The 12,264-nt window shown below is 39.6% G+C and overlaps 2 protein-coding genes across 4 annotated transcripts in view; one reads left to right on the forward strand and one right to left on the reverse strand.

Annotated features, from left to right (window-relative positions):
• PIGB (phosphatidylinositol glycan anchor biosynthesis class B) overlaps positions 1 to 1,005 on the reverse strand; it is a 13,006-nt gene extending 12,001 nt beyond the window's left edge. Inside the window, exon 1 of the mRNA XM_009272687.1 lies at positions 995 to 1,005. Coding sequence (XP_009270962.1) covers positions 995 to 1,005 — 11 coding nt within the window. The remainder of the gene's footprint in view (positions 1 to 994) is intronic.
• RAB27A (RAB27A, member RAS oncogene family) overlaps positions 704 to 12,264 on the forward strand; it is a 34,657-nt gene continuing 23,096 nt past the window's right edge. For all 3 annotated transcript variants that reach the window (XM_009272678.2, XM_009272677.2, XM_009272679.2), the window contains exons 1-2: positions 704 to 803; positions 11,704 to 11,821. The gene's annotated coding sequence lies outside the window, so the exon portion shown is untranslated. The remainder of the gene's footprint in view (positions 804 to 11,703; positions 11,822 to 12,264) is intronic.

The raw sequence follows: 12,264 nt of genomic DNA on the forward strand, positions 1-12,264 counted from the left end.
AGGCGCGGGGGGGGCGGGGGGAGGCTTCAGAGAAACGTCGCCCCCGCAAAAGGAGTCGCTAAATAATCTCAGGACGGGTGTTTTGGGCAGGGAACTCGAAATACTGGGAAAAAAGGTGATTTCCCGGTGCTGCAGGGCCTGGGGAGCGGGCCGGCGTCCCAGGCTGCTGGCTGCGGGGACGTCTCTTCTAGGGCGGCGGGGGTTCAGAAAGCACACCGGCCCAGCTCTGCTCTGCGTCCTCGGCCTCCCGCCCGCCTGCTGCCGCCCCTCCACCCGAGCTACCTGGGGTTTTTAGCAAGGGGGCCTCCTTCGTGAGATCAGAGGAGAAAGTCCGAAGCCTCCTCGGCCTTCCCACTGCCCGTGCGTGTGCTTAACTTCACAACTGCTGCCGTGAGCACGGCTACGCAAATAATCCCTCCTGGGCCTTCGCGTGTAGTGGCTGTGGGACCCACAGGTCCCCCGCAGCTCAGGACATGCATTTCTTTTGTAAGAGAGAGAAGTGGATTGCATGTCTGATTTAAAAGAAAAAAAAAAAAGGCCTTTAAAAATGGTAGATTGTTGAGGGAGCAATATGAGTGTGTTTTATCTGCTTCGCCAGAGCTTAAATCTTGTATTTGAGTATCAACAGATCTGTTGCTTCTTTCTGAACACTGCTTGTTTGTCTGACAGAGTCTGCTTGCTGAGAGGGTTTAGGAGGTCTCTTCAGCCTGATTTGCAGTGCTTGGGCTAAACTAATGCTTTGATGGTCCTGGATCTAAAGAAAGCTAAATCCATCAGAAAAATGTCTTGGGTTTTCTAGCTCTGTAAGTAACTAGATTATATTAATACATAAGTAGTATTTTTTTATGGTGCTAGCAAAGTATAAAGGACATGCCTAGAACTGTCAAAACCACCCAACTTTAATTTTTATCTCTCCTTAGAGACGCATCAGGTGTATTTTGAGCTTTCTGATCATATGACTCCTCAAACACTTTCCCTAATGATTAGTGCTTACGAGTTTTTCATCGGGATAATACATATGCATGTTTGGAGTTAGGAGTTCTGCTAGGTGTTACTGGCAAGGTGATGTTTCTCTATACTTACAGTTTTTATTGAAACTCTACAAAATGTTTATTGATTTCCACGCATAAAATGCATTAGTGGCACTAATCAGTTTCTAAAATCTATTGTGCCTGCCTTTTCTTGGAAACTTATTCTTACGTAGACTTGTCTTCTCAGCCCTTGTTTCTTTTTGTAGACTTGCACTACTTTTGTGACCGTTCCAAGTATTTTCCAGCCAGGGAAAAGCATATAATACAATATGCATTTCAAATGTTGACACGTAATTGTAGGAATAGTATTTATGATGTTAAATGGATGTCTCAAAAGCATGGTTAAAAAGATGGAAAAAAGAACAGCATGTTCCTGTGTTTCTAGTTCAGGGTTCTAATTTTATGTCTACTTAATCCCTTGCACAAAGGAGTTCTGGGTGGGGGGAATGTGCTACAACTTACACTTTTATTTTTGCAGTTAATAAAATTTCTCATCTGCAACCAGATATCTAAAACCTGACTGGGTAAGTTTGTTTTCATCATGATCGTTAAACATGGGAACACATTATTTTATCACTTGACTACACGTTTCCTTTTCTTTCAAAGAGAAGATCGGTGAGATAAAATAATTATTTTTAAGTAGCTTTTGGCATTTACAGAAACAAGTATTATGAGCAGTAATCCTTGTGTGTTTTCTTTGGATTCTTGGTTCTGTTTCTGCCAGGTATCTGCTGTGCAGGCATAATAACCCTGGACTTGCAGATCAACGCCATTACTAAGAGCAATCTGTCATAGTCAACAGAGGGCCAGTAAGAATTTAATTTAGAAACAGGCAAAATTGGCACTAGAGATGGAATATAAGGAATGACAACTCTTTTTCCCCATTAATATCTCAGCAAATAATTATAGCAAGGTGCATTTAAAATGTGTTAAACTTGTGATTTAAATAGTTAATCATCAAATACTCTCTTCTGTATTAAAGCTGTGTTACTGTACTCCACTGCACATGTGACCTGATCCTGCAGATAGTTAAGTTTGTTCTTCAGTAATTTCAAAGGATTACTTACATATTTATAGCTAAGCATTTGCTGGGCCAGGCATGTCAAGTGCTCAAGGATTTGCTTTCGCTCCTCTTGTCTTGCAGATACTCATGCTGGAGATATAATCATGTTTACAGAACTGACTTCAAACATGGCTGAAAAGTTGTTTAAGTACAGCATGGTTTAAGAAGTACTTGCCTAAAAGGCAGCTTTTTATAGCAGAAACACATTTTTTTTCTATTTATACAAATACATTCCCAACCAGTCTTCCTCTGGGAGTAGCATCTGGTTATGAGATTTCTTTTCCTCATTTCTTTTTTGTTCGTCTTAGTCTGAAAACTGCATCCCTGTCAGGAGGCAGGACTAACTTGAACCACATTAAATCAGCTGAGATCACACCCTTTTATCTCCAGTGGAGGTAAAACCATAGTGAATGAGAAGTCCTAGCCCCTAATTTCTTTCCTGGAACTTCCTTATATTGTTTTGTTTTCATACATAATACAACAGAATTTACTTTTGATTATTGTAATGAGTAGTCTCAATGTCTGTGATTTATTTTCCAATCTAATAAGCTTTGAAGATTAAGTTATGGCATATAGATTAAAATATGACATACAACCAGCATAATTTTTTCTTGTGATGTTGCTGTGGCTTTAAGGGGTTGAAAATACTCTGATATATGTATAACAGTTTTGCATAGTACCAGGTGTTGGAATCCTTTTCATGTACTGGCCAGCACTTTGGAACTGACCTGACAAGTTCTTCAGTATTTTTAACTACTGCAGGGGAGGAAAAAAAAGCATGTCCTTGCATTTACGACCCTGAAGATAATGTGAAAGTGTAAACCAATGCAGTGCTATTTTTGTGAGTTTGCAAACCCATTTCCCATAGCTGTTCCCTTTCTCTATGTCTGATACTTTTATTGATGAGAAATGGGTAAGACTAAACCATAACAGATAAAGGCACTTCTGGAAGACAACGTGAAGACTGGTAGTAAGGTAGGGGCTGGAAGCAACAATGAAGATACAAGCTTAGTAGGAGGAGTATAGCTTTTCTAGAAATTCGTGGTTTGCAGTGGAAAAAAGGAGTTGGTAGATATATGAGCATTGTTTTTAAATTAGAAGTTAAGTTTATGGGTACTTGCAAATAGTATTTTGCAAATCACTGTACACGTCTGTAGTGATTCTTTGTGTAAAAGAGTTATGTGAATGAAAGGACTGCAAGGAGTAAACCTAGCTGAAATATTTTATATGCAGATAAAACACTGGGTGGGTATAAGGACAACTGCTACACAAATCAAGTAGCTGATTCCAGATTAACTTTGGAGTTTGTGATTGCAGTTTTGCAGCTGGCCATCTTACTGCTTCTGTGTACAGCTATCAGTTGAAAAGGTGATAAAAAGCTACAGGAATAAATAGCAAAATAGTTAAGTATTACTCAAGATTCAGGTTTTTTTCCTTTCAGGTAAGGTGAGCTCCATGGGTAGAAGTAATGCCTTTTATTAGACCAACTTACGTTGCTGGAAAGGGTAGGTGAGCTTTCAGGTATGTAAGGCCCTTCCAGGTTTGAATTGGAAACAGCAGAGTACAAAAAACAAAATTGAAAACAATTGATACATGATTTTTATAGTACGTTGGTTAAGCATATTGACCCATGGGGCAGCATGTGTCATTAGAAGGTGATGAAGGTTCTCTTGCAGAAGTGCTACTGTTTTAAAGGCATCCTCCCATTTCCAATTAAACACTCCAAAATGGCAGTGCTGTCACGGTAGCTGCTATACAACCGTGAAAGTGAACAGCATGTGCTCTCCAAAGTCAACCAAGCTTCACTCTGAGGGCCTATCTCATTATTTTCATAACTGTTGGATATTTCATTTCGTTCTCTTAGCTGCTCAGTCAAAGGGCTATAAGGAAAAAGGTTGCTCTATGAACTGAAAAGGAAGAAAACTATTTTTTCCAATAACATTCTTGGGGAATGGGAGTATTTGGACAGGACTGAAGGCTGCTATCAGTGATAAGGACTGATAAAGCATGTATGTTGGGTAGGAGGAAAAGAAAAGTTGATTTATTTTTATGATTAAAAAAATGCAAGTTTTCTGGTTTTCTTGTGTGTGTCTGCCAGTCTTGCAAGTATATGTTTCATATTAGTAGTTGCTGAGGGAAATTACATTCCTCCTGCAAATCCCTGCTGATAATTGCATGACTAACATGGAGCGTGATGCATTTTGAAAACTTCAGGATATCACTCAAAGCTAGCAGTTGTGGGAGTTGCTTGTGCTGTGAATCTGTTTTATGCAAGGTTTGCATGAGAGATGAATTGCTGTTATAGTTATTGCCAATGGGTGGTGCTTTCCAAGTCTACTTTGAAGCCTAGCTAACATTCAGAATGTGGATTATAGCAAACAGTAGGATAGTTGGTTTTTTGTTTGGTTTTATTTTTTAAATTGCAAATGTTAATCATAATTCCCCTCCCCCGATTTGTTCAGTTCCAAACCAAACTTTATGTGTGACTGAATGTGACCCAAACCACAGGTATCTGGTTAGGGTCTAGCCCTGCTGGTATCATCCATTTGCAGAAGAGTGTTTCTCATCCACCACTTTAAGATCGTGTGCACGTAACAAACAGCCCATGCTCCGCTGACTTTCTCCTCTAGCAATGATTCAACTTGACAGGTCTTTTTGCTGGGGCATGAACTGTCTGGCTATACTTAATTTTTCCATACTCTTCCTTGCATCAGAATAGTGTCAGGATAGACATCTCTCTACAGAGATGGTGTCACCGAAGTTTGAAGACTACTGTCTGAATTTGATTGTATTTCTTCTGAATTTGATAGCAAAACTCTCATCATTTTAGTTTGGGTAAATGTAGCCCTAAGTTGGAGTTGTTAAAGTAGTAGTTTTTTTTAATGTTCTTTAGCTATGAAGTAGAAGAGGTGACTATGAATCTTTATTTGATAGTTTTCTAGAATTGTCAGTTTTGATATAGCACCCAATGCACAGGATGGGGCCTGAGATCCTGCTGTGTGTCAGTAGAAGCGGGCTTTGGAAGACCTGTGAAAAGAGTGTGCTGCAAAAGTAGAATCACGCTTTCTAGTAGGTTTAAAAACAAAAAAAACCAACCCCCCCCCCCCAAATTTGCACTGCTAATACAGTGAAACTCAACTAGTTTTTATTGTTAACTTTTTATTTTTAATAATAGATGTGCTTAAATTTAATTTGCTTTTAAATAGCAAATGTCTTTAAATCCAAATTGAAAGTAAATGTAAAATTGAATGATTGTGGTAGTACGTGCTGCCACTAGTTCGGAGCAATGCAAGTACAACTTGGCCAGCTAGTGGGTGTCCCTTTTAGAACTGAAAAACTAACTGCCAGCTTTCAGTGGAGACATGCATCTCACTCTTTCCTTTATCCAGCTGCCAATTTTTCACAAAGTGTATAGGAACTTCATATCTTTGTGGCTTCTTCCCCTCTGTGAAGGAGTGTTAAAACTGATCAACAGATTCAAATGTTGGGGGAGAAGGCAGAAATGAGAGAAATTCAGTGTCTGTGCCCCTCTCTCTAATAAGCTTTGTTTCCTTAGGAAACCAGGCTGAGGCATGTCCTCATTTCAGCTTTGTTTTTTGCATTGCAAATCTGGAGCTTTGCTCCAAGAAGTCCTTATGGCATTCGCAATCTCCAGTATGGTGTGTTGAACCTTACGGAATTTTTCTTCAGCCTAGCATCCTGAGGGTTCACAAGGAATGGGAACAGTAACGTTTTTCTTAATTGGGAGTTGCACAGGGAGTGGAATAGGGCCGATGGAACTGAAAGACCTGCTTTGCTAATGTACTCCAGAACCACCATCTTTACAAGCCCACCCATTCCTCTTGCATGCTGTGAAGGAAATAAGATCAACCAGTCAGGTTAGTCATACTTAGCTTAGGGAGTCACTGAATAAACGTGGAAATGAAGGAGCTCTAATGTTAATGATATTCATGGTTTAAGAAATAGTAGAGAAGAAAAATAGGCATCACAGGTGTTTAGTTAGGTTTCATATGCTTCATTGCATGGAAGATCAAACAATAATATAGGACAAAAGGAATACTTTTCTGTAGCTCAGAAGAGGCATGCCTCTGTATCTGTTAAGTAGTGCAAATAACTACCCTTTCACTTTTTCCTGCTGAGAGCAAATTTAAAGTGGAAAAGACGCTGTTGTCAGCTTAGGAGGAGAATGAAGGACCACTTGTCTTATTAAGTAGATTTACAAAAGGTGTGAACAGGGTCTTGTGCTGGAAAGAAAGCCCAGCTGTGTCCAGATTGGAACTCTGCTGAGATCAGTTTTAAAGAGCAGTCTCTTTTACTTGGCAATGACATACTGGATCAGGTAGTGCAAAGAACAAATGCATATCGATTAAGCTTAAGCATGAATAAAAATATCAGAGCAAATTTCCAAACTGTATTAATATTATAGGATTGTAAAACATTGAAAATCCTTTCTAAGGAAGCTGTAGTGCACATGTTCCTTTACATTGGTACAACAGCTTCCTGTAAAGCTACTACGTTTTTTAATTAAAAAAATACTTAGTCATCAACCCTTTTAATATGTAGATAAAGATCGTTGATCTAAAATGAGATGTGTAACTCTTCAGACTGAAGATAGAGACATCAGATTATTAGCGTGCCTGTACAGCTTCTTACCAAAATGCAGGGACACTTCTATCTGCGTGCATTTCTGTTCTAGGTGCTCTCTCCATGCAGTCAGGCACACACTTCATAAGTGTTACAAGATGTGGAACCAACGTAAGTCTCTCAGAAGAGCTGTAGCATGTCGAGTAATTCATCCATCTTTAGGTTAAATATTCCTCTTTTGAGTACAGATGATGTAATTTGAATAGTGTGAATGTTGCCAAAATATCGTTTCCTACATGCAAAAGGATCAAATTTGTTCATTTCAGTCAAAATGAATAATTATGTTCTTACAGTAATACATTTTATTGCCGTTTTAAATACAGAACTTTTTTATTTATATTTAAATAAAAAACTAAAACACCAAAAAATGTCTAAGACACCATTTCTTGGTGTCTTAGCACCTTGTACATGGACACTGTATTTTTTTCTATTATTTTCTTTCTAATATTTCAGAACTGTAATAAGAGAGAACCTGATTTAGGAATTAATTGGGGTTTTTTTCTTTCCCTTTTCATTCCGATCTGGAGCAAGCACCTACACTCTTGGCTTTGCCTCAGGATAAACTATGCCTGTACTGACATTAATAGAAGGTGATGTGGAGGCAGTAAACTTGTAGTTAACAGAATTGACAAATCAATTAGATCCGCTTGTCTGGGATAATTTTACTAGTCTTTTCTGAGATACTAACAGGTTCTTCAAATATAAGCAAATTTTATTTTGGGAAGCAATCTTTTGATGTTTCCCCTGTGAAAAAGATGACAGAGTTTGGTCTAAAGTTTTTGAAAGTGCTGATGTTGAGTGCTCAGTTGCTGGGAAGGATTCCTGTCTTTAGGCAGTGTGATGTTCCATGAAAACAAAATTGATGCTTTTAATTTGTCAATTATTTTACTGTTAACTTTTTTTAATTCTTGAAGAGACCCTGGTAACTCTTTGTAGTTAGTCATCTAGAGCCTCTCTTGGAGGGCACTATTTTTAACAAGCTCTTTTCTGTGTAAAACACTACTGACCTTAAACACACCAATACTTTATCTCTTGCAATGCTAAAAGAAAGCTCTGTCACCATTACTAGAAACTGCCTAGATTGGCTTATAGTTGAAAGAACAAAACATGGAAGTTTTATTGTAATCTATAGTATTACTAAATATTTAGCAGATGTGCCTTTTGGGTAACAGGAAGGCCTGCCTGACCTACTTTCACTTTAATCACTGATGGGGTATTTCATGATTTGATGCTGGCAATGTTCAGCTATTACATTTCTGGTGTGAAAGCTGATTTTCTGAGTGTGGGTTGTCTTTTCTTTCTTTTTTTCTTGGAGGGATATTGGTGAGAAGAAAGCAGAAAAAAATCAATATAAAGGATTTTGTTTCTTCCTTTCAGGTCTTTTTAGTTCTGTCTTGAGGTATTGGTGTGTTGCTGCATTTATGGACTGCTGCAGCAGTAAGTAGCAAGCTCATTCACGTGACAGCCGGTCAGTATTCCTTCGCAGCGCATCTCATCAGCCCCTCTAATTTTTTCCAGAGTGTCTTTTTGTGAGAACCTGACTTTCTTCCAAGGAAACAACTATAATTCTGTTTTACAGTTGTAGGAATCTGCCAGTACCAATTAATATGTTCGTATTTTGCCTATTTACTTTTTTCTCGCCTCTTCTTTTTGTATTTTGTAGGGTATTTCTCTCACTGTGAAATAATTGCTGTATAGCATGTGCTCTGGCTCTTCTTGAAGTTTGTCAGCATATATACGAAGCAGTTCATAGGCAGTGTGTCCCAGTGGCTGCTTTTCCCCCTCTTGCATTTTTTAAGTTTCCTCTGTTTGCCAGTAGAGGTTTTGTGGCACAGATAAGATTTGTGGATGCTAACAAATAACATTACCCTTGGCTGCCTGCTGGTTGGTTTTCATTTAGCGTTGCAGGTCATCCGTTGAATGTACATGTAAAAATGATGGCTGTTGGTAAGCACATGGTGAGTTTTTAGTATGTGTTGGAAAAAGCCATGAACTCATCAGAGTGCTGAAGAGGCGACCTCCAACAGAACTGGGTAACTGGGGGGTGGGGAGAGTGGAGGCGGTTGACACTGATGTTAGGCAAGTTCACAGCTTTTGGCTTTGAAAACAGAGATGAGTTCTTCTGGAGCATTATCTGAAATGGACTGTTGCTAGATCCTCTTCTTCCCTTATTTCTGTCTCCAGTGGCAGATGTCTTAATTCCTGCATGAACTGTGATCAGGCAGGTAACAATCCAGCATTTTCTTCTAGAGGAAACAGGGCAGTTCGGACACTTTGCAGCTTGTCTCGAGCATGGAATGTATGAAGGCAAATATTCTGATGCTTGTGATGAAGAATGTTCCACACTGTCCACTGTGTTTGACTCTCCTCAAATTTCCTCCTAAATTCCTAGGCCTGTATAGCATAGATAATTTTTACAAGGAGGCCATAAATTCCATGCATTCAGGACATCTTGTTCGTACAACCTGTTCATAAAACTTGTTCATAAAAACGGTGGGAAGATTTAATAACTAAGTAGGTGGCCATTCCTTTGTAGAGCTATAGCTTCACATTTCACAGTTTCAGGACTTTACTGGTGTAATTTTGATCCCTTACGTAAACTGAGAAAATGTCCAAGCCCTTATAAACCCCTAAGATTCGGGTGGCAGCGAGAGGAAGGCTTACCCTGGGCTGGCTGCAGTAGTTCCTGTTCCAGCTGCTTCCTGCCACCACAGTAGGGTTGGCTCAGCTGTTTGTGCAGCATTTGCTGCAAATGTGTTTGTTTAAAAACAGATACTTTAAACAACCAAACATTGATGTCCTCTCAGTTTGTAAACTGGGGCCCTCTGTTTTGGTACTAACTGCAGTTTGAAATCAACGTAACTTCACCCTCAGAAAATAAGCTTTGTTTTAGCTGTACCTTCCTAGCAGAGTCTTACTGTTTCAGATAAAACCCCTTCCTGGAAGGGGGAAGTGGAAATTGGTTGGTATTCCTCACACCAGGTTGGTAAGAGGAAAGTTAAGCCTTGTTTTGTCCTGAAATCAAAAGCTGAAGTCTGGAAATTATTTTCTAATTGCTTTCCCCTCAAAGGTGGCAAAAGTCTTACTGTGTGGAAGAGCTTGGACTCAGTTTACGTTGCTGGTTGAGACTTCCAGACAGGCAGATTGTGTTCAGTGTGTGTAGCCACCCCCCAGAGCTGTTTGCAATGCGGCAAAAGAGTTGTTGCTTTGCGTCTGTCAACACTTCTTACCCTGTTCCTCCTTCTGCTCTCTAACTGGAGCAGTTACCAGAAGTTCTCAGGTGCTTGTGGTCTGAATATTTCTTCACAGTGAGCAAATGTGCTGGTATCGATCAGGGAAGCAGTTAAAGATTAAAAATGTTCACGTTGCTGAAAATTGAACACAAACTTTTTTATTGCATGTGGGAGCAAAAAAGGGACTTCTGTATTCTTCTGAAACTGTGGTGAAATTTATAGAAAATTGGAATGAGCCAAGAATGGGTAGAGTTTTAAAAATTATAACCTGTAACAGAATGTCAAAGAAATGGATTTTAGTTAAATCTGGAAAAATGCTAAGGCAAGGCCTGAAAAAGTGTTCCACCAGAGATAGTTGTTTGCCAGCTCTGTGTAACAGAACTTAGATGTTCACTGGGAAAAGGAAATAAAAATTGCCTTGATTTGCGGGAAAGGAGGTGAGATAGTTGGGACAAGTGAATTAAGGATCTTGTGGAGTTGTTTTTGTTACTGGTAGATGAATGCATTAAGGATACATTAAATGTTGTAGCAGGCTGACTGCAGCACTTCTTAAATAATAAGACTGGAGAGTAGTCTTAGAAACCTTCTTAATTTGCTTTCTTACTTTTCTGCTCTTGAAACACTGTGAGGAAAGAAACTGAGACAAGAAGGGTTTGTGCAAGGCGACCCGTCTTCTGTAAAAGCTCACATCTGCTATATCTTACATGGTGAGTGCAAAACTCACTTTGTCCACACCTTTAGGTCCTCTACTGTTAGCATCTGTGATGTCAAGAGCGTTTGTGAGAGGGGACGAGGCCTAGTGGTGACCGCAGGCAGCTGTGTAGTTCCTCTCTTATCCCTTGGACCCAATGCAGGGACGTCTGTCCAGTGAGTGCCTTGGAGCAGACATCAGTGCCGTAATGTGGCCAGATGCGTGAATCTTGCTTGTTGGGTGTCTGTGTTAACAGGCCCTGATGAATGGACTCGTTAAGGATGAGTTGGTTTACATGTTAAATTAGTAACTTCATTTCACTGAAATTATTTAGATGTGTAAAACATCTGCATGTGTCTCTTGGGATTGAGGGAGGGGCTTGCAGATTGAGCTGCAGTGGTTCAGAAAGTTTCTGGCAGCATCTTAACTCTGGTCTTTTGTTGGAGCTTGTTGCTGTCAGAAGTCGTTCAGCAGAAGGGGCTGGATGTGGATGCCCACAAAGCCCCAGGTACTGCGGCCGCTGCCTGCCTGAATCCTTCCAACTCCTCACGTGGTCTCTCTCAGGTGTCTTCATCAATTTTGTTGTTGGTAACTTTTTTCTGCCATCTGTAAAGGCATAAAATAAAACCAGGCTCAAAACTGAAATTCTCCATTAGGTTTTGTGAGCATTTGGTGCTCACTGTGTTTCGTTATAGTAGGCTACTGTGTTTGCTGTATTTTATTCTATTTTTTTGTAATGAAACATACTGCAATTTCCTCTCCCTATGACAAGAAGCAGAGGGTCAGTAGTTTAAGCAAAGGCTCAATGTTTGTTACCTGGTTTAGGGAGATCTAGTTAATTATGTTGCTTAGTTTTAAAAGGAGGAAAAGAGATCACTTGATCAGTCAGCAAGACCACATGACAAGCAGCTGAATGTAATTAGGTGGGTAGGGTGGTTGTGTGGGGCTGGCAGCTTTGCATGTCAGTGTGAATTTCAGAGCTATTATTCTGAACTACACTATTTTGTTTTTATTTTCCTTCTCTGTTGATACTACCTGTAGATGAGAAACAGCTCTTTTTGCGTGACTATGGTATTCAAGAGATCTGAACTGCGTCAGGAAACTCATCACTGAAGTACCCTTGGAAAACTACAGATCCATTTGCAGCTGTTAAGCATAGGTATGTAAACACTTTCTCTTTTTTATTTATTTTCGTAAGATTTATTACGTTGTTTTCCTTGAGCTGACAGTTGTTGTATGCCAGCTGTTAAGAGCTTTGAAACAATGTTGCCGTACTTTTGACAAATTGCCTGAAATATTTTGATTTTGAGAGACAGTTCAGCATTGCTGCATCCTCATGTTCTAGAGGGAAAAGTAAACTTAAAACTGGGAAGTATACTGGCTTATGTAAAACATAGGCTTTGGGTTTAATTGACAAAACTGCAGCTCTCTGGTACGTCTTTGGTCATTGCTTTTCGCAAAGGAATTGGTCAGATTTAAAGACAAAGCTGGATAAATTTATCAGTAAGATTAAAATAAACGACTGCACTGACCAGTGTCTGGATTGAGTAACCATAAGATGCCCTTTCTGGTCCCAGGTCATCAGCCTACATTTCCTTCTGT

The sequence above is a fragment of the Aptenodytes forsteri genome, unplaced genomic scaffold, assembly GCF_000699145.1.
Source record: "Aptenodytes forsteri isolate BGI_AS27 unplaced genomic scaffold, ASM69914v1 Scaffold526, whole genome shotgun sequence".
In the NCBI taxonomy this organism is placed as follows: Eukaryota; Metazoa; Chordata; class Aves; order Sphenisciformes; family Spheniscidae; genus Aptenodytes; species Aptenodytes forsteri.